The 25737-nt window shown below is 42.6% G+C and overlaps 1 protein-coding gene across 3 annotated transcripts in view; it reads right to left on the reverse strand.

Moving 5' to 3' along the window:
* The window catches only part of RANBP9 (RAN binding protein 9), an 88550-nt gene extending 73532 nt beyond the window's left edge, over positions 1-15018 (reverse strand). The window contains exons 1-2 of one of the 3 annotated variants that reach the window (XR_012334341.1): positions 14292-15018; positions 407-518 (exon numbers count right to left, since the gene is read on the reverse strand). Coding sequence is in view for 2 of the 3 variants with exons in the window: in XM_073810341.1 (XP_073666442.1) it covers positions 407-518; positions 14292-14880 (701 nt within the window). In the remaining variant the exon portion in view is untranslated. The remainder of the gene's footprint in view (positions 1-406; positions 519-14291) is intronic. The other 2 variants (XM_073810341.1, XM_019945088.3) reach the window with 2 other exon arrangements.
* Between the last annotated feature and the right edge of the window lie 10719 nt (positions 15019-25737).

Genomic DNA, 25737 nt, shown 5'->3' on the forward strand with positions numbered 1-25737 from the left:
TAAAATTCTGAGGCCCCATCCCTGTAAAATATCTATGAATCACCTTTTGGTTTTGGTTAATTACCTTTGAGAAGATTTAATTTCTCAGCAGAATTCAGAAAATGGCAGTGTAAGAAAGGCATGGAAAATGAGTCATTATCTCTCTACTGTTTTATTCCAATCATCCACTTTAACGACAAACCTACCAGAAAAACCTGGTAATTTCACCAACTCAAGTGTTAACTTCAACTAGTATTTAAGCAGAGCCAGGTACAACATGCTATACTAGAATATTCATATTCCACTTTTCCAATTACCAAAATTTCCCAAAAATTCCAATTTTCCAAATACATCATAAACGGTTATGAATCAAAGCAAAAATAATTACCCGTAAGCAAACGATTTTCCCATCAAAATGTACACTTACCCATCTCTTCCCTTACTGACGATTTTTACTTCAAAATAATAAATCCCACAGGCTGCTGGTATTGGATGCGTGGCACGAACTGAAGCTGCATCTTTTGGGGTTTTGCCATGACCTGCATAAGGAACAGGAAGGAAAAAAAGAATCAAGAGAGATAATCAAATGAAAATCTTAACAAATAATTCAGGAACCAATATGGTTTTTGAATGAGATACACATTTCTGCTTTCATCAGTACAAATAATCAAAGACTTAATAACACATTTATCATCACAATTAATCCAATATGCAAAACAGCCCAAGTTAAACATGGAACTCTTCACACTATTACTAGTTTTGATAAAATTTCAGAATCTAAGCACATTGAACCTAGCAGTCCTTTATGCAAATTAAATAAAGTATTTTAAGGTAGCCGGTATTTTTAAAAGGCAAAAGGATACACTTGAAGAACAAGATAAGAATATGATTAATTTTATTAGATCTAAATTTGCATACAATCTATCAAATTCCTAAACAACACTTTTTTGCCAAATGGCCTAACTTTTTAAACCAGAAGCATCTGTATCATACACTATTTTTTTTAATTTATTTATTTTGTTCTTGGCTGCGTTGGGTCTTCATTGCTGTGCACAGGCTTTCCCTAGTTGCAGTGAGCAGGGCTTCAATAGTTGCGGCACGCAGGCTCAGTAGTTGTGGCACACGGGCTTAGCTGCTCCGCGGCATGTGGGATCTTCCCAGACCAGGGCTTGAACCCGTGTCCACGGCATTGGCAGATGGATTCTTTACCACCCCACCACCAGGGAAGCCCTCATACACTATTTTTTTAAGTGAAATTTTTATAATTAGATTGAATTGGCAAAACAGCTTTCTTACTTTAAGAATTTACAATTTTGTTGGTTAGATCCAAACTTTGGATAGATTTTGATGGTTTCACTCATTTCATCATCCACATTTCAACTACCTGAACTTAACAGTTAGATGGGGAACAACGTAAAAGGAAAGCATTTGGTAATATTTATTGTAATATAATTCGACATAAAAGTATTTAAGGGCTTCCCTGGTGGCGCAGTGGTTGAGAGTCTGCCTGCCAATGCAGGGGACACAGGTTCGAGCCCTGGTCTGGGAAGATCCCACATGCCGCAGAGCACTAGGCCCGTGAGCCATAACTACTGAGCCTGCACTCTGCAACAAGAGAGGCCGCGATAATGAGAGGCCCGCGCACCCCGATGAAGAGCGGCCCCTGCTTGCCGCAACTGGAGAAAGCCCTCGCACAGAAACAAAGACCCAACACAGCAATCAATCAATCAATAAATAGTTTTTAAAAATATTTAATTTCCTCTGGAAAATCAAACCTCCCAGATACCAAACCTGAGGAAGGCAAAAGAGAGCTTGGGAGACAAGGGCAGAGAGAGGTTACTATACACAGCATTCAAGGAGCCCAGGGCCTCACTTAGGACTCTCCTGGGCTCTATACTCCAGGAGACCTTTAGAAAATCTTCTCTACCCACCTTTACTCCACCCCAAGTCCTGGGAGAAATGCACACAGCCCTGAGATGGTAGAGACCAGATACACAGACAGATACACTTGACAGAAAGCCTGGGAGTGGTCTTGAGGCCAGTCAATTTTCCAAAATTGTAACTTTAGCAAAATTGCATTGTTGGTGTTTAGAAAAATTAAAAATTTTAATATGTAAAAAAAAAAATCATTAATCTTTGATCATTAATTCTATCCAAAGGCTGATCCATAAAATTTCTTTGGTCAATTACAGCCTTCTGAGAAACATATCTAACCTCTCGTTGTCTTTTCTTTCTTTTTTAAGAAAGCAATATAATAACCATACTAATGCTGACATCTTTAGGGAATCTGTTAGATAAAGGCTTTTAAACTTTTTAAATTAGCTATTCCTCAATCTAACCCAGAGTTTTATTCACTAAGATCACCTCCCCTGTCCATCACCCAAGACACAAATTACGTTGAAAGCTAGCATGTGAATAAAACCACGTGAGCAAGAGAAAATATGCCCATAAAACCACCAGAAGAATAAAGCTGAAGTAGCATGTCAGGAAGTATTCAGAGAGAGTGAGTGAGACAGACTCCACAATCCCGAAAAGGGCCGTATGAGCAACAATGCTCCAAATCATTACTCAGGTGTTCTAGTTAGATATGCTTCACCCAATACAAACTTATGTCATTAATCTTTCAGTCAGACTATACCATTACCTTCATGGGTAGCAGAACTCCCCTTCTCAAATTTACCATGACTGTTTTAAAACTAAACACCTCTTATCAGTCAAAAATTATATCCTGTTTATACAAGAACCATCAAACACCAATGAGATCACATCTTCCCTTACCATACACTCTGTCAAATTATCAATGCGTATCCTACCATTAAACAGTTAAGTTTACACTTGCAATGCAAATTAGCACATGTTCACACGGCCTAAAAGGAACTAAATGAACTCAGCCACTCTATTACCATTCATAGATGCCTTAAGTATATGTCTTACAGGCAGAAGTTCTCAGCAGGATGAACACTGAGAGGTGATAAACTTGGCTAGAAAGATAAAAATGGAAGCAGCAATGTACAGATGCTGATAAAACTGCTTTAATATATGTAGGTAGTATTTACATGGAGCTAAGCAGAAGAAAGTAATGGCATAAATCTGCAGAATGATACACTAATCACTTTTTAAAAACAGACATTTAATAAATTATGGTTTCAGCAAAATATATTTTTCGGTAACATTATGTTCAAATAATTGGCTGCCTGGGAAAAGGTCATGTAAACTAAAAGCATTTTTAAAATTTAGACAGTTAAAAATAAATCTAAAGAAAACCCCAATTAACCCAGGAATCCTAAATCAACTAGCCCTTATTTTTGGTTTTGGTTTTTCTGAAGAGAAGTGACCAAAACTGTTAGGGATAAGGGAATCTCAAAGTATACTTAATAATAGTAAGTGATAACAGTTGACATACATTTAATACTATGTGAAAGGCACCATTCTAAAAGCACTGTACTGACAGAGAAAACAAACTTATGGTTACCAAAGGGTGATGGGGGGGTGGGCAGGGTGGACAAATTAGGAGTTTGGGATTAACATATACACACTACTATACAAAAAACAGATAAATAACAAGGACCTACTATATAGCACAGGAAACTATATTCAATATCTTGTAATAACCTACAATGGAAAAGAATCTGAAAAAAATGTATATGTATGTATGTATAACTGAATCACTATGCTGTACATCTGACACTAACACAACATTGTAAATTAACCGTACTTCAATTTTTAAAATGATAAATAAATAAAAGCACTGTATTTATTAACTCATTTCACATTCAAAACAACTTATGAAGTAGGTACTATTTATTATCATTTCATAGTTGAGGAAGCCAAGGGCAGATAAAGAAACTCAGGTCGTACTGCTGGGTGAGAATCCCAAACCAGGATTTGTGCTGGGATTTAAATTCAAGAAGCCTGATCCAGTGCGAGCTCTGAACCCACAGGAAAGATTTAGTTACAGGGAACGTTCTGGGATCACTTCACATGTATTCCCACCTCCTATTCTAGCTACTTTTGTGGGAAAAGAGAAAGAAAACTAATATTTGAGAGTAAACAATCTCTCAAAGTACTAGGTGCTTCTGTATAGATTTTTCTCATTCGACATCTGTGAAATAGGTATAATTTAACCTCATTTCTAAAAATGGAGAAATTCTTACAGAGATTATATAACTTGCCCAAAATTGGTAGAATCGTGCATTAAATCTATGTCTGATTTAAAATCCCCTACATCTTACCATTATGCAAAAATAACTGTAAAGAACTACAGAGTCATAAATCTTCAAGGTTTTAGTATATTCATTATGCTCTACCAAGACACTACAGAAAAATTCTGTAAATGTTAAAAGGATTTGTTCCATTTTAAAATTAACCTTAAGATGTAAAGACTCAAGAAAAAGTTGAGATATAAGATATTAATATCAGAGTGAAGAGCCTATTTCTAATAATGTTCATCAGCAGGAAGTTTATTACCTTCAATTCTGTGGTGACCAAAGTACAACCCTCACACTACCAAAGTGTACATTTTTAAAACCACAGTCTTCAATGTTAAGTGTTTTCTAGATGGTTCAAGAAGAAAATACATGTACTGCTTCAGGACTCTAAGACTAGCAAGGTCACCTCCTCCTATTCAGTCTGTTGACTGCATTTAACTGAAACAGAAAGGGTTTGAATAAAGCCTTCCCCCAGACCCCTCCACTCTCCAACCTGCAGCCAAGTGCCGTTCTGAAAATATAAATCAGCCTTCCTTGTACCACTAGCCCTCAAGACAACTAACACTCCTTCCCATTCAGCCTAGAAAAAGATAAACTTCCAGAAAACCTTGTTTGATCTTGCCCTCCCTCTGCATTTTCCACCTCCTTTCTGCTCCAGCCACACTGGCCAGGCCAGGCCGTGCCCAAGCTACTCCCTCTAACTGGAAAGCTGTGTACCCTTCCTTCTCAGACTGGCCAGGTCCTCCTCAGCCCTTCTATCTTAGTTCAAGTTTTACTTCCTCAATTATTCTTTCTCTAGTCTCTCTGACTCGGTCTAACCTTTTTTATATGCCCGCCACACAACATTAACACATGTTAACACTTAATTTTGATTATTTTATTGTTTCTGCATTTTAATTCCCAGACCTCTTTATTCCCACTGACTTCCATTCTAATTTCAATCATTCTTCCTGGAGCCACACTCTGGATGCTGACATCACCTGAAACTACTCCACCTCAGAAATATTAAATTGCAGTAAAGTCTGTTTTGCTACAAAGCACATTTCTTGAATACAAATTCGCCCACATGCACTTGATAAACATGGCAATGATATCAGCATAATAAAGAAGTCACTCAGCTCATAACATAGCTTTTCCCAGTACATTAATGAATTAAAGAGAAAATTTTAGCAATAAACAGAGGCCCTAAGTCAAAAGAGCTGGGATTCCTCCAGAAGTGCATTCCTATTGTGCCCAGTGTTTGGTGGCTTCAGGAACTGCTATACCTGCCACTGTATTAACCCATCTGGGGAAAATTCAAGTGCAGTACAGATCAAAAAAAGCTAAGATACTTCCTCTTTGTTTATATCAGTATGGACTCATGCATCTCATGCATATTTATTTTATACTTTGGGTTATAATTCAAGACTAGTTCATTTCTTTTGTTGCTCAAACTGTTCCCCGTTTAGCCACTGGGAGCTTTTTCAGTTGGCTGCTCTGGCGCTCTGACATACCTCCATTATGTGTTTTTTGTTTTTGTTACTTTCTGGCACTACAAGATGCTGGAAGCTCATCTTGTGCATTTCCTACCCTAGTCCTAGAATCAGCCATTTCTCCAAGGGGCCCTGGCTCCTTTTATGGGCAAATGGCATTAGAATCCAAGATCTAGGTACTAGGTATGCTCACAGTTACTGGGGTGTCATTGCTTTTAGGCCCTCTCATTGACAAGAGCGAAGAAATATATGTGTGTACACTAAACCCCTGTATATACACACATCTGTGCTTTTTATTTAATCATCTGTGTACATATTAAACTGAACATGAGTTCATACTACTGTCTCCGGCTCTAATCCATTACCATGTGGATCATTCTAACCACTCCAGTGGTGAGAAACCCAGCTCCCACTGTGCACCATCCACTGATTTAACTGTTAAGTTCTAGTATACATGGACAGCAGTATCAGAATTGTTAACTCATATCCCCCTGGGATGCAACTTATCAACAAGAATTCAGTGCTTATATAGTTTCTTTTACCTTTAGTTTTACAGACTCCACTGATTTCCAGTTACTTATTTAGGTCAGTGCCTTTTCCCTCCTCTTCTGAGATTGCTTCATATATTTGTAATATAGTTACACTGTTTTGTCACATTCTACATTCTACACTGGGATTCCCCCCCCACCAAGTGACTTTCTAAAAAATATGTACCTATTAAGGTTCACTCTTTATGTCCTAAAATTCTGAGGGTTTGATGAGCACACAGTGTCATGCAGCCACAATTACAGCATCATACAGAATACTTTCATTGACCTAAAACATCCTGTTCTTCGCCTCACTCGCCCTCTCTCCATCCCCTCAAGCCCCTGACAACCACTCATCTTTTTCCTAGCTCTATAGTTTTGCTTTTCCAGAATATCATATCACTGAGATCATACAGTATGTTATCTTTTCAGACTGGAGTCTTTCACTCAGCAATATGCATTTAAGATCCATATGTGTCTCTGTGTGGATAGATAGCTCATTTCTTTTTTATCACTGAATAATATTCTATTGTATGGATGTACTGCAGTTTATCCATTCACCTACTGAGAGACATCTTGGTTGTTTCCTGTTTTGGTGATTATGAGAAAAGCCGTTATGAACATTTACATGCAGGTTTTTGTATGGGCGTAAGTTTTCAAACCAGTTGGGTAAACACCTAGGAACTCAACTGCTGGATCATATGGTAAACTATGTTTAGCTTTGGTAGAGACTGCCAAACCATCTTCCAAAGTGGCTGTATCATTTTGCACCCCCACCAGCAGAGTATGAGAGTTCCTGTTGCTCTCTGCACCCTCACCAGCAGTTGTCGTGGCCAGGTTTTCTTTGGATTTTAGCCATTCTAATAGCTAAAGCTAAGCATTTCCAATTGCTTTTAAAAAAAAAAAAGGTGAAAAGAGCTAAACCCTGAATCAGATTTTTATTTTTGATTAAACAGCTGTCAAGAACTTACATCTCTAACAAGGAAGACCAAACCCCAGGGTTGAAGGCTGTGAAGGATCAGCAGCCTGTGATGTTGGGCACACATGGGAGTGGAAATTTAACTAGGCTTGTATTTTATTAGGACTGTTATTTCTGTAGTGCTCTGGTTACAAAGTTCCATAGGTTTTAAGTGGTCTGCCCCAGCCCTATTTTTCCCATAAGCCCTGTTACTTTTAGTGCGCAATTCTGTGAAAAACATTAAGTTTTTCCAGCAACACAATTTTGGCATTACAGTGGAAATACCGACATCTTCCCCTAGGACACACCCCCCTATCCTCTCCCCTGTCTAAAGAATTCACTCTGCACTTCAAAATTCAAGGAACTCCAGGGCTTCCCTGGTGGCACAGTGGTTGAGGGTCCACCTGCTGATGCAGGGAACGCAGGTTCGTGCCCCGGTCCGGGAAGATCCCACATGCCGCAGAGTGGCTGGGCCCGTGAGCCATGGCCGCTGGGCCTGCGCGTCCGGGGCCTGTGCTCCGCGGCGGGAGAGGCCACAACGGTGAGAGGCCCGAGTACCGCAAAAAAAAAAAAGTCAAGGAACTCCAGTGCACTGAACCCTTTCTTGTTTGTTTGTTCTTCTCTTTCCTCTTCCAGGATGGTATACATGGTAATTATTTAAAAGCTCCCAAATATCTTGATTTCCCTCATATGCCTATCCTTCCATCAAACCCAGCCAGCAAAACCACAGCCTTAAATCAACATTATAATCCACCTTCCCTATTCCTGCACTGGGCAGCTGGCCTTTGCGGAATAAAGTCCAACCGTCCTGCAAACAGTCACCACTGTGAACTAATGATGTCAGCTGGCATCCTCCACTGTTATCAATACCACACAGCAATCTTTAGAAAGATGAAGATGGTCCACATCTCCATCATTCACTTTAGGCTTTAAGTCCTCTACCTGAATTCAGTGAGCAAACTACCTCACCTCCTTTATCACAAAACGGGACTGAAATGGGACTCCACCATTATACCATATACCAACCATATATATATGGTTACGTTCTACTCTCCTCTCACGCATTACTAACTCGTCTGTCTACATCAGTCCACCTCTTCCACTGTTATCGAAGGAACAGTACGTACTCCTCTCCTCTTCAAGGGCAAGCATCTTAAGCTTCTGAACCACCTTCCTCCCTCCAAGTCCTTACTCTGTCAGCCTCCCAAGCTTGTATTTTCATCCTTTCCCTCTTTACTCTCCTTCCCTTCGATCTATAAGGGCACAGTGTCCCAAAAATGTATATCCTTCTCATAAAATTATATGTCTCTGTGTTATAAATCATTGTCAATAATGCACGGGAGTTGGTGGTTAGTATAATGAACTTTTTTTTTAACTTTAAGGTAGTAAAACCAAGTATTGGTACTATTTATCTTATTTGTTAAAACACGTTAAATTCTGTAGACACTTATTGAGACTCCATACCTTGCACTAACATCATACTGTCATCTAACTTACGTCACTTCAGTTTTACCCACGCAGCCAAACTAAAACTAGGCCTACTTAGAAATGATACAATAGTTTCTAACACAGTACCTTCCAAAGGGTTTTCTAGGGATAATTTTAAGTATGTGGATTTTCATCTTACATGCTGATGTTATAAGCTAATCTCCAGATACAACATAACTCCAATATCAATCATTAAAAAAAAAAACAAAAACCCACAGCTGCCCTAACCTCCATTCTCCTCCAGGTATTGACTAATCTCTTTCCTCATCTATATTTCTCAAGAATAACATATATTCACTATACTTTCTGCCTGGTCCCTTCTACTGACCCTGATTTCTGCCCCCATCACTCAATTCACACTGTTCTACCTAAGGTCACAACAAACTACTTTCCAAATCCAGTGGAAATTTTTCTGTGCCTAAGTCACTAAACCTATATGTTGCATTTGACACAAAAGTTCACTTCCTCATTTCTGACACTCCTCTGCTCAGCTTCTGTGACACCACCCTCCCCGCTGTCCAGGTGCCTCTTAACTACTCCTTCTTGGGCTCCCTGCAGTCTTTTAATGTTGGTCTTGCTCAAGGTTCCATCTTTGGCCCACTGCTCTTCTCACTTTACCCACTCTCTCTCACACTCTGAGTTTCAACTACCAGCTACAGGCGACTCCCAGGTCAGTCATGACCTCAGCCTCTCCTCCAGGTTCAGCCCCTCCTAGGAGAAACTGACCCCCACACTGTCCCTACTGAGAGGAGTGGGGTCCACACTATCCTTCCACCAGGAGGACATTTTGTATTTCATAACAACCCTCACACCCCTACAGCTGATTCAACACAGGTCAGCATCTATGGGAAGGCCACCAATTCACTCCACAGCACAGAATGAAAAGCTCTGCCCAACTAAGAAAGACGGCAACTAGCTAGGCCAATCTGCTGAGTCTCTTGGGAGTTTAAAATAGGAAAAAGGATAAACCAGTTAGTAGGGAAAAGAACAGAAAACCACCAGAAACTAGCACTGTAGCTGAATCATCTGAACATTAGAATAAAGTGACAAATCAGGAACTCCAGCTGTGGTGATGACACAGAGCCACCCTAACTCCAGAAGACCTCTTTCTGTTCTTTCTCCAACGCTATTTCTTTGGCTTCTTCTGGTTTACATGGTCAGATCACATGGCTAAGATTCCCATTTTCACTTACCTCTAAGTGTACTGTAATACTTCCTTGCGATAATTATTTGCTTCACGGTTCACTGCAAAAACCCAACAGGGCTGGAAACCCAGCATCAGCCTTGATTTCTCCATCATTCCATCATATCCAGTCAGATTTACTTCAGCACAGATCACAGATATGTCTGCTCTTCTCTGCCCCCACCACTGACCAGTTCAGGTCCTTATTTCTTATGTGGTTTGCAACAGCCTTCTAAATGAGTCTGCTATTTCCAGGCTTGTGTCCTTGAGTCCACCTCCCAATTAGTTGTATAATCCGACAAAGATGAAAATGAGCCAGTCACTTCCTACTTAAAATCCTTAGATGATTCTTTGTCTCCTACAGAATAAGATCCAAGCTCGATAAAATACTCTATAAGGCCCCGCATGATCTTTTCCCAGCTGTACCTTGTCACACACTTAAATTCCAACAACCCCATATTGCTTGTAGATCCAAACATATAGAATAATTCTCTCCTCTATGCTTTTGTTTATGCTTTTTCCCTTGTAATGCCCAGCCCCTCCTCCCCTATATCATACTCATCTTTCAAGACTGACCGCTGGCCTCATCCCCTTCAAGAAGCTTTCCCTGACCCACCAACTTCACCCCTGACAAGGGCAGCCTGCAGCAGATGCTCTCCCATCTTCCACAGTACTCTATGACACTTCCCTACTACACACACTGCTTGATGTCCTTTGAGCTCTTCGAATTCAAAAACAGTGTCTTATTCACCTTTGAGTATCCAGAACCTGGCACAAAGTAAACACTCACTAAAAGCTTGCTGAATAAACAAAATGAATAAATAGAGAGTAAGGTATATATACAAATTGTCTAGAAGAATATCTGCCCTACAGCAATTGCTCAATAAATCATTACCAAAAAAAATCATTACTATTGTCTACTTCTGTTCAATATGATTATTAGAATCACTTAATCCTTGCAGTTATAACTAGCATTCTTAAAGCTCAATTTTGGCAAAGGGATCCCTGGGAAAGCTTGGTTTTTAAATTCCTTGATTTTGAAGCACATTTTTGTATCACCTCCCATAAATCTCTAAAGACATTTGTATTGGTAAGCAAGCAAATATGTGTTGAGATACTTATTCTACGTAAAGAAGTGCAAGAAATTAGATAAGCAGTTAAACTGAGGACACGTTAAAGGCCTAGTGACTGGTGATATGGAGGGGGAGGGGAGCTGGGCATACCAAAAGTTCAACCGATTTGGTCACTGTTAATAATACTTCAGTTAGAAGGTGCAGTTCACTATTCATTTCTTCCTATCATTCCCAACTTTCACTTATCTTACATTTCTTCTAAGCTGCCCTAAATCAGTATAATCAAAGCGTCTGGACTTTTCCATGGCATTAGTGTGCTCCAGGTAGCACTTTCCCCAGAGGAAGTACTTTCAACATCAACTATTCTTCAAAGTCAACTATTCTTCAAAAAGTTATAAATGTGATCACTGGATTTTAACTACTTGAGATAATTAAGTCTCATACAAATTGAAATAGGCAATACAGTGTGGTGGAAAGAACACTAAATCTAAAATCAATGAAAATTAGTTTCCAATCCTGGCTTACTTGTGACTGGGAATTTCTAACTTCCAGGTGCTCCCACTTTTTCTCGTCTTAAATGAGAATTCCACCATCTTATGCAAATTCACTAACATGCTCCTGAGTGTACCTATCAAAACGCTTGGCAAAGTAAACAAATCGTGGTAACTTCACAAATATAAAAATGCAACCTGTAACTGAAACATTTAGACTAATCAAACCCATTGTCACATTCATTAAAATGCTTTAAATTGGAATAAAGTGATCATTATAACTAGGTCTAAACTTGTCACATTTATACTTATTCAAAGCTGACAAGAATTTCAAAAACAAAAGGGGCCATGCTTGAGGATTTCAACAGTTGGTGTGTGACTGCTAAGCAAAAAGTCTTCTAAAAATTTTTAACAGGTAGTAAACACACCCAATTCCTCTGCAATCCAATCAACTTGGTCTGTATGGCTGACACTGTTTAACATTAATCCCTTCAAATCATTTAAGGAACCCCACTGTTTCCAAAAGAGTAACTCCAATTTAGAAGAATAACATCTTCAAAACGGAATACGTTCAGACCAAAAGAAATTTATATTTCAAAGGTAAGAAAAATCCTCATCATATGGAAAATAATTATCATCAATCTTTTGAAATTCTGTAATATGCAAAAATACTTTAAGAACAATAGTTTTTAATGTTATTTTCTGACTTCAAATTTGCTTACCACTACCTAAGACACTTCCCCCTTGCTTAGATGCCCAGTAACTTCTGGTGTGGTCCACTCTGAAGGCACACAGAAAAACAACAGGAAAAACACACAGGCACATATTAAAATAACAAGACGAGGAAGAGGCAGTAGAAGGGGGAAAAGGGCCCGTGTTTGTGACAAGGGGGAAGGGAGAGACAAAGGGGAGATAGAAAAAAGCGAAAGGAAAGAAAAAGAATGACAAACAGCAAAATTTGTTCTTCCAGAAATAATGGTTTATGTTTACAAAAGAGTGAAGTTTCCAGAAAGTGAATCTTAGTATTACACAACAGAAAGTAATAAAGAGGCCAAGAGGAAAAATAACTGAGACAGCAGTGTCATAAATATTCCAAACTCCAACCAATTTCACATAAGCTGCACTTTTGCGTGACCCAAATCATCCATTTTATGTAAAAGTAGTTAGTAAAACTAGTCAAGGCATGTTACAGTGCTAAATAGACTATAATCACAGATCTTAGATATGGAAATTCAGAGCTGGAAATCTCCTTACCAACACCCAGCTCAACTCCCTCATCACTCAGAGGAAGAAACTGAGACCCTGTCTGGTAACATGCCTAAAATCACAAATGATGGCAGGACTCGGAAAGCTAGAATTCTTTGTTCAATAATCTCTTATATCTACTCCCTCTGATTTTATAAGCCAACTATCAACCATCAACCATAAAATTTAAAGTAAAGTTTTGTGGAGTCTGACAAAAAGCATTCTGGTAGCCAGATCAGAAGTAAACACTTCATACATAGCACTGTTCACACAAATTAAAACACAAAATTAAACAACAGCCTTCACAGGATATTAACAAAATGTCCTAACTTAAGAAAAACCAAAGGTCCAATATTTTGAAAATTTCAGCCACTTAGATTAAGAAGCATAACATTTAAAATTGAAAGTACTTCTCTGGATCTATGGATAAAAGGAAGGAATATTCAACAAGGCCTATTTTTGTGCGTTATTCTTTGCAGCCAAATCATTTGGAAGACTTCGGTGGCCATTCTCGTTCCTGATTAAATAGTAACTTATTTATCAAGGCTCTTCTCAAATTTCAGTCCAGTAAACTTTAAGAATTTCACCACAATGGTTGTTTATACCCTCTATATCCATGTCACTAGGATCTGATAAAGACCCTCCCTTTGAAGCCAATCAAAATGAGGCTGCTCTGAATGTAAAAGCAGCAGGTTTGGGGCCTAAAAAACTGGATTTGTTTCCAGATAGACTGACACATTGGATTGATTTTTTTCCCCCAGATAAGTAAATTTGATGCGTGTTATTAATGTGGGCTACATTTCAAAAACTCCCAGAGCAATTTATAATTTTATATACAACTGATCTGCTTAAAGCTTTGTTTTAACATAGGAGAGGTAGGTGAGGGAGGAGGGGGAGAGCACTAGCCTAAGGCTTTTTTTTTAACTGCAGGTGGAAAATAGGAGCCAGTTTTCTTTAAAATGCTAAATAACGTTTTTAACAAATCCCTGTTTTCAACGAGACTTTCATAATGCCAACATATAAATATAGGGCATATCCAATCAGTCGTGGTAGGTTACTGCTCCCCTAAGAAAACACGTACTCCTGAGGTTTCACCTCTCGCACCCTCCAGTTGCTTTTAGCAAGATACACTGACGGCAAACTTGGGGCCCCGGCCCGTGTGTTCCCCTAGACAATCTCTAGCTTAATTTGGGGCAAAATCCTCCACGATTACTCCTCCCCCTATACATCCCTGCTCTCCCTTAATTAGAAATTATCCCTCAGAATCGTGCCTCTCTTCCCCCCACGTAAGAGGAGAGCGCCTGACCCAACACCACCTGGAGAACAATGTAACCCAACTCCGAGCCCATAGATTCCTCCATCCCAGCCCTACGATTTATCTCAAAGGGAAATCAGAAAGCGAGTTATGTCCTGTCATCCTGGATTCCCCCGAGGTGTCCTGCTCCTGGCCTGGGATTACCAGCTCCATTCTACCCAGGACCATTATACTCACCTTCCCCTTCCCAGAATCGCCTGCTTTCCCTCGCACCTCTCCCCGCGACCCCAATCCCACCCTGGGAGCACCAGAGCCGGCGGCGAGTCCCCTCCGAGGACACCCGGCCCCGGGAGGGCGGGGGCGGCCCGAGGGTCTGCGGCCCCACTCCCACCGCAGGACACACGCCCAGTACCTTTGTAGTGCACCCGCAGGTTATTCTGAGACAGGCCGATATAGCTGAACTTGTCCTTCGGGCTCCAGGACCGAGGCAGCGGCGTCTCCTGCTCGTCCACGGCCGGGTAGAGACGCTTCAGCCGCCGCTGCAGCTCCTTCTCCTGCTCGTTCAGGGCCGAGTCCCCGTGCGGGAAGGGGGCCGCAGCACTGCTGCCCGCCGCCACGGCCGGGGCCGGACCGCCTCCGGCCGGGCCGGGGCCCGCGGCAAGACCCGGGGGCGCAGGGGGCGCGCTGGCGGGGGCGGCCGCCGAGGCGGGCTGCGGGGGCGGGGGCGGGGGCGGCGGCGGCGGCGGCGGCGGCGGGGCCGCGGTGGCCGGGGGCGGCGGCGGCGGCGGCGGCGGCGGCGGGTGGAGGAGCAGGGCGGCCGCCGCGGCCCCTAAGCCGCCACCGCCGCCCGCGCCGCCGGGCGAGCCGGCCGGAGAGGAGCCAGCGCTGACGGCCGGGGGCGCCGGCAGGACGACTCCGGACACCGGGGCCACGGCCGCCGGCGGTGGCGCCGGCAGCTGCTGCTGCTGTTGTTGCTGCTGCGGCGGCGGCTGCCCGGACATCCCGGCCGCGACTCAGCCTGCGGCCACCTCCACCTCTTCTCTCCTTCCTCCTCCGCTTCCCGGGGGCGCTGTCGCTGCGGCCGCCGGCACCAGGCGCCCAGTCCGCCCGCCCCGGAAGCAGGCGGCGGGCCGCGCGCCGAGAGGGAGAAAGCACGACGGTTGGGGGGCTCGGAGCCGGGGGAGTGGGCGCCAGGCCCGGGGAGGTCCCGAGAGAACGCTGGCCGGAGCGCGGGCGCTGGCCCGGGACGAGGCGCTGAGGGCGGGGGCGAGGCGGGGGCGCGGGAAGAGAAAGCGCGGTGGCAGCAGCCGCGGCCGCTACTCTCGCGGCTGTTTTCCGGCGGGCGGGCCGGGCCGGCGCGAGACGCTGCGCGCGGGCGGTGCTGGGCGAAGGGGCGGGGCCGGAGGGGCGAACTCGGCGCGAGGGGCGGGGCCGAGCGGGGGGCGGGGCCGTGCGGGCGGCGGAGGGCGGGCCCGCGGGGGTCCCGGCGCCGGGAGACCGCACTAGGGAGGCGGGTGGCCCCGCGCGGACTCCGCCTTTGCCCGGGTCCGCCAGCCGTTCGCGGACCGGATGCTGGGGTCCCCGCCTCTGCCGGGAGCCCGCCGCCTCGCCCCGCTCGCCCGGGCCCTCCCCGGGAGAATCTCCTCCTACTTTACTTCTTTTTGTTGTCGTCGCCCCACCTCCCCAACCGTAGGGTTCCCGCTGGCGCGGCGGGGCCCGCTTCTCGCCCAGGCGAAAGTAATCGAGCCCCGTTGGGGCCGCCGCGAGTCCGGTCTGCGGGCCCCAGGGACGAGCGGGGCGGCTCCGGCTCCCAAATCGGGTCCCCGGGGCGAGCCGTCCGGGCGGAGCCCACGGGCTGCTCGGGCTCCAGCTCCTGCACCAGTACAGGTCCCTGTTTGCCGCCTCCCTCTTAAGGAACCAACTGCTCTGCATACTTCATAACCATTTCTGAAGGGAAAGTCTCCCACTTAAAACAGGGAGCATTTTGTTAAGTAATTTTATGAGGACTTAAAGTGAACCCAGGGTGGCAGAAGGTGTCACTAATTTATTAGGAATGCTAATAAAGACTGGCATCTCATCAAAGAGCAGGAACACGAACCGTACGAATACAAGGTGTATTTACGCAGGGCTTCTGGAGGCGTCAAAACATTTTAGAGACTCCTTCGTTTTCGTAACAGGCCTCTTTGTTACGTAGCAAAGAATTATGACCATTTTGAAAACAAGGAAATATTCACTGAGGTCAGCAGAGTCAAAAATAGGACTTCCTACTTTGCAATTCCCAACAGTGCTTTGCTTGGTCGACTAATTGGGCACAACTCGCCAAGTGTTGCTCTCTGACCCGTCCTAACATTACTATTTTGTTTTCATCACATCTCTTTGTTTAGGTTATCGTTTCCTTAGCTGGCAAAATCGAGCTTTACACGTGTAATCTACACCATACAAATTCTGGTATTTTGTTTGCTTCCAAAGATATTATGGTGCTAATTGTTTGGCCAAATAAGCAAGGAGTGTTCTTTGCTGAATAGAGAATTATTTTGTCTTGAAGAGGGTAGGTAAATGGTGATTTAATTGAAGGCCCTCAACGGCTGGCCAGAACTAATAGTCATTTAGTCTAATTTCTCCCTCAATTACCCAGCAACTAGATGCCCTGTTGTTCTTTAATAAAAATATCCGATAATTCTAACCTGCTGTTTGATGACTTTTTTCAAGCCACTGCACTTTAAATTACATGATGTCATTGTATGTAAATTGTTCTAAGCCTGTCATTTATATTACAGTAACGAGTTAAATGTAAACCAAGCTCTATTTAAATGTTGGCTAGCCAAGGTAGAATAAATGGGCTCCAAGTCTCATCAAACTTTCTTGAAATAGTCACCAAGGTTTTATTTATGACGGTGTACTTTCTTCTGTCAGCACACTGAAAAACCATTTAGAACTTTACATATCCTAGGAAAGGCAGAGAGAATAAAAGTATCTTGACATTGGGCTTCCCTGGTGGCGCAGTGGTTTAGAATCCACCTGCCAATGCAGGGGACATGGGTTTGAGCCCCGATCCGGGAAGATCCCACATGCTGTGGAGCAACTAAGCCGTCCGTATGCCACAACTACTGAGCCTGTGCTCTAGAGCCCGTGAGCCACAACTACTGAGCCCACGAGCCACAACTACAAATCTGAAGTGTCGAAGAAATTTAGGCCTAAAAAGCTTCAACAGATAGTACTGATAGATGAAATATGGAAGCAAACTAAGTGCCCAGCATGAAGGGACTAGTTGACGAAATTCCACTCAACGGAATCAGGAGCACATAGAGGAAATTTGTTTGAATTTTTTTTAAATGCATCCCCTCTGGGCAGTGGAATCCCCAAAAGACAGGGCCAACTAATTAGAGAAAAGGCACTCCTTTCTCTTGACTTAGTGGATATTGGGCCCAGTTTCTTACCCACTCCTTCCAGGCCTCCTGCACAAGCACAGCCTGAAATAAATATTATATACCCTCTTGAAAATGAAGACATGGAAAAATGATTCTGATGTTCTAACTGGAAAAAGGCTATACAATAATTTACACTGCCAAAGCTGTTAGCAAAAGGCATGAAGGAAAATCACAAAATGTTTCTATAATGGGCAATTATAATACATAATTAAAATTTTATTACCAATATATTAGACTTTTACATAGAGATGTAAATGATAAAAATCCACCAGCCTTGAACTTGTCCACAACATTTTTGCACCTATATTTTCAGTCCTTCCCATGTATTGCTGTAATATTGATACACACATATCTGCTGAGGTTCTCAGTAGTGAACAGTTAGGAGCCAATTCTGGCTCTCTTAAGCGGAAGCAACTTATTGGAATGATATTTGGTGGGTCTCAGAATTGACCAGAAGGCTAGACAACCAGGCCTAAAACAAAGACCAAAAGGGTTCAGGCAGCACAAATAGACTGGCCCCACCACTGGTCTCATCAGCCATCAGATGCCACCTCCACCACCTAGACTGTCACCTTTCTGACCTCCAGTCTTTTTACTACTCACTCATGTTTCAAAGTTGGCCAAGCCTAGGTTGCATGTTCATGCCAGGGGCCGCCAGTGAGCAGATATCCCCAGCTTATAGAGGTACTGAGTTATTGAGACCTTCAGCTCAGGGTGGGCCTGGAGTGGCTAGAGCCTGTGGTCCCTTCTGGCAGTGAGCAGCCTCGTGCGTTCATAGAGCGCTTTACACGTCTCATTCATTTTCTATGCTTGGCGTGACATGAAGAAGTTAGAACACACTGCCCTAATGGGACAGTGGCCACTGATGCTCTCAGTCAAGGATTTTCCAGTACTAGGAAAGAGGTGCAGACACTGGCCAGCCAGTTTCAGTAAGTGTCCATGAGAGTATCCTCCTAGGTACTGGAAAATGGGATGGCAGAGTGTGCCGTCTGTAGTGTGCCGTCTGTAGTACTGTCTATATCCATTGCTGCTGAACAAATTACCCCCAAACTAAGTGGTTTAAAATAACAACATTTATTATCATACAGTTTCTGTGACTCAGAAACCTCATGGGCATTCAAGGTGTCAGCTGGGGCTAAAGTTATCTCCAGACTTGACTGAGGAAGGATCCACTTCTAAGCTCACTTACGTGGTTGTTTCTGGAGGATTGGATTCTGTTTCTGGAGACCATTGGTCTAAGGGCCTCGGTTCCTTGCTGGCTATCGGCCGGAAGTGGCCCTCAGTTCTTTGCCACATAGGCCTCTCCAACATGGCAGCTTGCTTCGTCAAAATGTGCAGGCCAAGAAAGCACTAGCAGCGGAACAGAGGTCCCAGTCTTTTGTAACCGCATCACAGAAGTGACGTCCCATCGCTTTTGCCATAATCTGTTTGTTCAGAGTAAGTCACTAGGTCCAGCCCACATTCAAGGGGAGGGGATGACACAAGGGCATGAATACCAGAAGGCAGGGATCTTGCAGGCCACCTTTGAAAAGTGCCTATCACAGGGTTGTTGCAACTTCCGGTGATCCAGGGGGACTGCACTTGCCACACACACACATCAAATATAGCTTCTAGACCAGGAATTGGCCAACTTTTTCTGTAACGGGTCAGATAGTAAATATTTTAGGCTCTGTGTGCCTGTTGAAACTATTCAACTTTGCCTTCGTGGATGAAAAGGAGCCATAAACAATACATAAAGCAATGGGCATGGCTGCATTCCAACAAAACTTCATTTACAAGAAAAGAGGCAGCAGGCTGTACTTGGTCTACAGGCTGTACTGGCTGATCCCAGTTCTAGACCCTTCTATTGACATCTCTTATAAAACATTCTCAACACTAAATGGCAAGACCAAGTCATTAGCAATGAAATCCCAGAAGATAACAAGTTCACTCTGTGACCAATAAAGTATGATTTACCCTAGGGTCCTGGACAGGCTGTATACCATACGTGAACAGAGTCAGGATATTTCTGCCCCTAACGTGTGGCAAATTGAACTGGATGGCAAATGGCTGAACAATGCTAGGAAACTGCAACAGGAAGAGGTCCAAATTGGGAGTAATGCTCAGTGAGCATTTATGAAGCACCTATTGTGTATGGAACCCCGTGTTAGGTTCTGGGCACAGAGTAAGGAAAAGAATGAAGGATTACAAAGATGAGAAAGGCAGTATGGAAACTATTCCTTCAGTGAATAGAATCTAGTTGGAGAGGCAAGATTAGTACACATGAATGACAACAGGGCTTCTCAAACCTGGATGTGGGCATTTGCTGAACAGGACCTGAGATTCTGCATTTCTAGCAGGCTTCCAGGGGATGCCACTGCTGCTGGTCCACAGGCCATCCTTTGAATAACAAGGACTTAGAGAAATAGCTGATGCTCTTTAGAAACAAAAGCTGTAACTTGCCTACCCTCTGTGAGTTAGCCACCTATTTTCCTGAGATGTGGGCTGCCTTTCAGTCATAATTTATTGAATGCCTATTATATGCAATACACAGTGCCAGGCAGCATGTGGAAATTTTTTAAAAAACAGAGAGAGAAAGAGAAAGGGAGAGAACTTAAGGTCCTTAAGTTTTGTGGGAGAGAACATTACTTATATAACCAATTTTTCAGGGTAGAGTATGAAAAGTGCTACAGTATTGACAAAGAGCACCAGGGTTATTTTTCTAATATCCCGGAAAAAGTAATTCTGCAGACTAACCCATCGTTGTCACCAAAATGAATTTTTTCAATGTAAGTTTCTTTGTACCTAGGTTACAGCATGGAGGTAACTAACATGTATACATATTTTACCATGACGATCCTCAATGAAGGTACAAGGCCTAATTTGTTATCTAAGTAAATATAAGAAGAAAGCAATTTAGTGAAGTGATTTATTTCACAATTCACTATTTCTTTCATCATGGCTCTATATAATTTTATGCTTGGTAATTAATTTTTTAAGCATCTTTGCTTGTTTTCCTTAAGTGCCTTAAAGATATGCAAAAAATATGCCCGGCAATATGTGAGGCTTTTAAAAATTTTAATATTTCAAAGCTGTCAGAACATCTGTACCTTAAAAACTGTTTCAGAGACTTCTTTAGTATTTTTCTGTTTCAGCTGCAATTGTCCGAAGAATATTTAACTTAGAAACAGATGTCAGTCATTCAAAGAGGAGTGGCATTTGCTGTGGAATTACAGGTCTGTCTCCTAATGTCACCAACAGTCTCAGTCCTTCATATGTGCCTTATGACACTGTCCATCTGAAAATTGCACATAGGTAATTTATCTTTGGCATGCCTTTTTTTGGCGGCATGCCTTTTTTTGGCGGCATGCCTTTTGGGACCTCAGTTCTCCGACCAGGGATGAACTTGCTCCTTTGACAGTGAAAGCACAAAGTCCTAACCACTGGACTGCCAGGGAATTCCCAATCTTTGGCATTTTTAAGAGGCCCAAGAGCTTTCGAAATCCTTAAACTCCAAATTCTACTACAGCATGTTATGCCACTCCATAAAATTCAGCAAGTATAATGAGAATAATCTACATGATTAGAGAACGCCAAAGTCACGCTGACATGTGGGTGTTGGGTAGTTGGTTAGGCCACGCAGTGATCAAGTGCATATTTTCATGTCGTGCAATAACCTCATCACACGTGCGATACAGTTTGTGCTTTTGGCAGAATTATGAACCAGAACTATGTCAAGAACTTTCTGGACTGCTTCTAAAGACGGTGGGTGTTCAATATGAGTGTAAGTGTGCAAGCAGTGCCCTGATCAGATTCTTCCCATGTGCATGTCTCTCTTTATCTTGCTGTGGTTGTGTCTGTACACACATGTACATACTGTGGTAGACCCAAAAATGGCCCCCCAAAAGATAGCCACCTATGAACCTGTGCATGTGACTTTATTGGGAAAGAGGGTCTTTGCGAATGTGATTAAGGATCTTGAAACAAGATGATCCTGGGTTATCCCATTGTGCCCTGAATCCAATGGCAAATGTCCTTATGAAGAGAAGCATAGGGAGATTTGAGACAGACAGATGAGGAGACACGTACAGAGGAAAAGGCCATATAAAGATGGAGCAGAGAGATGCTGCCGCAAGCCAAGGAATGCCAACAGCCACCAGAAGCTGGAAGAGGTGAAGACCGGATCTGCCCCTACAGAAGTGGGGGGCGTGCAGCCCTGCCAACACCTGGACTTCTGGCCTCTAGAACTGTGAGAGAATAAGCTTCTGCTGGTTTACGCCACCAAGTTTGCGGTCATTTGTTACAGAGGCCACACATGCAGCTCAAATATTTTAGGTCCTGGGTAAAAGAGTTGTACAAAGTCGTTGAAAAGATTAAGTATACTGTGGATGGTGGAAGCTAGAGTGATACGGTAACACATCTCTCCCTCATCAAAACTGCAGTGCTTTTTATTTGAATGTACTTTTCCATAAGATGCAGAACTCACGTGTTATGTAAATTTTATACATCGATTAAGCAAGTCTAGATTCACGACTTGTCTTCATAATTTTATAGCTTACTCTCTCTCTCCCTCTGGGTTCCAACCACACTTCAGTAAAAAAAAGAAGGGGGGGCTATAAGCACTCTGGTTTGATGGAAAAGTAATTTTATAATTAGGGTATGAATTGAAATCGCTCTTCCACTGAGCAGAAGCATAAATGCCATAAAGCTGCCTTAAGGACACTATTAGAGGGTCACCTTGGCTGCCACAGTTCAGGGCTGTTACTTTTTAACCATTACATGCCTAATGTCACATGTATTATACTTTAACAACCATTTAAAAATCTGACTCCATGAGGATAACTTTGTGGGATAGGTCAGGGGTCTTATATCAGGTTTCCTAGAAGCAGACCTTGAGATGGGGTTTCTGATGCAGGTGACTTTTGGGCGGAGAGTGCTCTCAAGTGAAATCTGTTAGGGAATAAGGGAAGCAGGACAGTGCAGGGGAAGAAGCCAGGAAAAAATGAAGGTTCCATGAAGTCTGGCTTCAGCTTGGGGAGCTGGAGAGTATGTAGCACGGCAGAATTGCCCTCTCCTTAGGCAAGAGTCCAGGACTTTTAGAACCTGTATTAATCACTCATTAGCCACAGACCACCTTCCTCCCTGGGGCAGCATAACATCCTGGGCATCTCTGGGCAAGGAGGCTCCCTTCAGGCGAGGGTAGTTCTCTGGAGAAGGGTGTGGAGTGAGCCCTTGGTAACCAACGCTCATGGCAGCCTGAGATGGGCACACCGGCAGGTAAGGAGAACTGGTCAGGGCACCAGTAGCATCTAAGGATGCATGGACTTTGCTTCAAATTACATTTCTAATCACACAGCTGATCATTTTAGTGGCTACACCTGCCATTAGAGAGCTCTGAAAGAAAAAAACATGCTTGCATTACTGAAGAGTGTTGGAATTTCACAAGTCTTGCAAATCATATTACGGAGTTATAACCAGCAAATACTTTCAAATCTTGATAGGAATAATCTGGGAAGAGTATCTTTTGTAAAGAAATCCGTTTTTAGAATGCACATGTAAGCAGGAGCCCTGTCACAGGTTTGGCTGTGCTGTTGGGCCCAGGGCTGACCTCCATCATGTCTATTTTCATGGTCTGTATGTATTTTTCCATTCTCTGTCGGCCACATGAATGTCTGTCTGTGTCAGTGTGGTGTATTTTAGTCTCTAAGGTCCAAGTAGGTACAGGTCCCATCTATGTATTGTTCTCTACGTAAAATGTTGCACAATTATCTGCTTAGTTACTGCTTCTTGTTGACAGTGAAGTGTAGATATGTGACTATTTGCTTTGGAGTGATGGCAATGATGTTCTACTTAATAATTGCCCAGGCATTAACCATCTGACTAAGACATCATCCGAAGCAGGATGTGCACATTCAAATACTCCCAGGAGACATGATAATGTAAAAGAGTGAAGACAATGCGGTATAAAACAATAGAGATCAGTGGGAGTTGTAACAGACTAGAGACTGTAAAGGAATTCAAATCAGAATGCTTGAAACACGACTTCAAATCAGAATGCTTGAAACACGACACGGGCCGAACAAAACACTTCTGTGGGTCAGATCTGGCTAATGAGTGACCATTTGGTGGCCCAAAGGCTAATCTGAACTCAGAGCTGAAAATTCAGGCCAATTACAGATGTCCTGGATGGGCCTTGCTGTCTTACTTCTGTCTGGCTCCCTGAGAAGCGGAAAACTGTTATTATTTCAGAACCACAATGTGAGGATGTGGAAAAAAGGGAACCCCCAGGCACTGTTGCTGGGTGCACATTGGTGCAGCCACTGTGGAACACAGTATGGAGGTCTCTTAAAAAACTAAAAATAGAACTACCATATGACCTAGCAATTCTACTCCTATGTATATATCTGGAAAAAACAAAAACATTAGTTCAAAAAGATACATGCACTCCAATGTTCATAGCAGCATTATTTACGATTGCCAAGACATGAAAACAACCTAAGTGTCCATCCATAGATGAATGGATAAAGATGTGCTACATATATACAATGGAATACTACTCAGCCACAAAAAAGAACAAAATTTTGCCATTTGCAGCAACAAGGATGGACCTGGAGGGTATTATGCTAAGTGAAATAAGTCAGACAGAGAAAGACAAATACTGTATCATATCACTTATATGTGGAATCTAAAAAATACAACAAACTAGCGAATATAACATAAAAGAAGCAGGCTCACAGATATGGAGAACAAACTAGTGGTTACCAGTGGGAGGGGGGAATAAAGGGAGGGAAGAGGGAGGTACAAACTATTGGGTATAAAATAGGCTCAAGGATGTATTGTACAACACAGGAACATAGCCAATATTTTGTAATAACTGTAAATGGAAAGTAACCTTTAAAAATTGTATAAAAATTTAAAAAATTTTAAAACTGTTACATTTGCCTCTGCCCACTGCCCACAGTGGGTGATTGGAAGCACCAGTTTTTTCAGTCACGCTGCTCTGCCTGTAGAACCAGATGTAGAGATCTTGAGATACTTCCTGACTTGCCAGGGAAATCTGAGTCATAGGTGTCCCATTTGCTTAACAAGCCAAGAGAAACACCTCCAAAGAGCCCACTTCCTATTACAATGCCCTACACCTAGTAGGCACTCCTTTGAACCTTCCTGATGCTACGAACAAGCTAGTTTCATAATACTTGATTCCAGGTCTTTCTAACCCACCCCATGGCTTTTATCTTAAGAATGAATTTTTTCAGTTTGATTATGATGCAAAGACTACATGTACGGGTAGTGTGTTGCTGAGGATGTGGAAAGATTGAAACCCTCATACACTGCTGGTGGGAATGCAAAATGGGGCAGACACTGTGAAAAAGAGTATGGTGGGTTCTCAAGTTAATCATAAACACTGTAAATCAACTAGACTCCAATAAAAAAAATTAATTATAAGTAAATAAATGAAGCCAGTTATACAGCAAAAAAAAAGTTAAACATGGAGCTATCATATGACCCAGCAATTCTACTCCTAGGTATATTACCAAAATGAATGAATGAAAACATATGTTCACATAAAAACTTGTTCACAAATGTCATAGCAGCATTATTCATAACAGTCGAAAGTTGGAAACCATCCAAATGTCCACCAGTGGTCGAGTGGATAAAGGTAGCATAGTCATACAATGGAATGGCATTCAGCAATAAAAGGGAGTGAAATTCTGACACATGCCACACCATGTATGAACCTTGAAAACGTTATGCTAAGGGACGGAAGCCAGTCACAAAAGACCACATATTTTATGATTCTATTTATATGAAACGTCCAAAGTAGGGCAATCCACAGAGACAGAAAGTAGATTAGTGGTTGCCAGGGGCTGGGAGGAGGGAACGGAGAGTGGCTACTAATAGTATAGGGTTTCTTTCTGAGGTGATGAAGATGTTCTAAAATTGATTGTGGTGATGGTTGTACAACTTTTGAATATACTAAAAACAATTGAGTTGTACACTTTGAATAGGTGAATTATGTGGTGTGTGAAATATAGCTCAGTAAAGCTGTGATTTAAAAGAAGATTATATGTACTGTGAAGGTTTGGGTCCTAGACACCAAATACTGTGGGTATGAATCTACTGCAGTATAACTTCCAGTGCTTTCCTCACTGTATGGTATATGGTAGGTGATCAATAGATGTTTATTGAATGAATGTGGAATAGATTTCTAAAAACCTAGAATATTCGTTGAATTGGGATGGGGAATTCTGGTCAATTTAATTTTCTAAATTTCTGGAGGCTATCCTGAAAATCTATGGATTTTCTTTCCTATGGGAAAGAACCTAGCATGAAACCCGGCATAGGACATATTCTCGATAAATAGTAGTTCCTTTCTTCTTTTTCCAAAACAGCTTTAAAATCTATTATTCCACTTTCTTTACTTAGTATCAAGTTTGTCACCTTTATAAT

This window comes from Tursiops truncatus, chromosome 10, assembly GCF_011762595.2.
Source record: "Tursiops truncatus isolate mTurTru1 chromosome 10, mTurTru1.mat.Y, whole genome shotgun sequence".
Taxonomy (NCBI): domain Eukaryota; kingdom Metazoa; phylum Chordata; class Mammalia; order Artiodactyla; family Delphinidae; genus Tursiops; species Tursiops truncatus.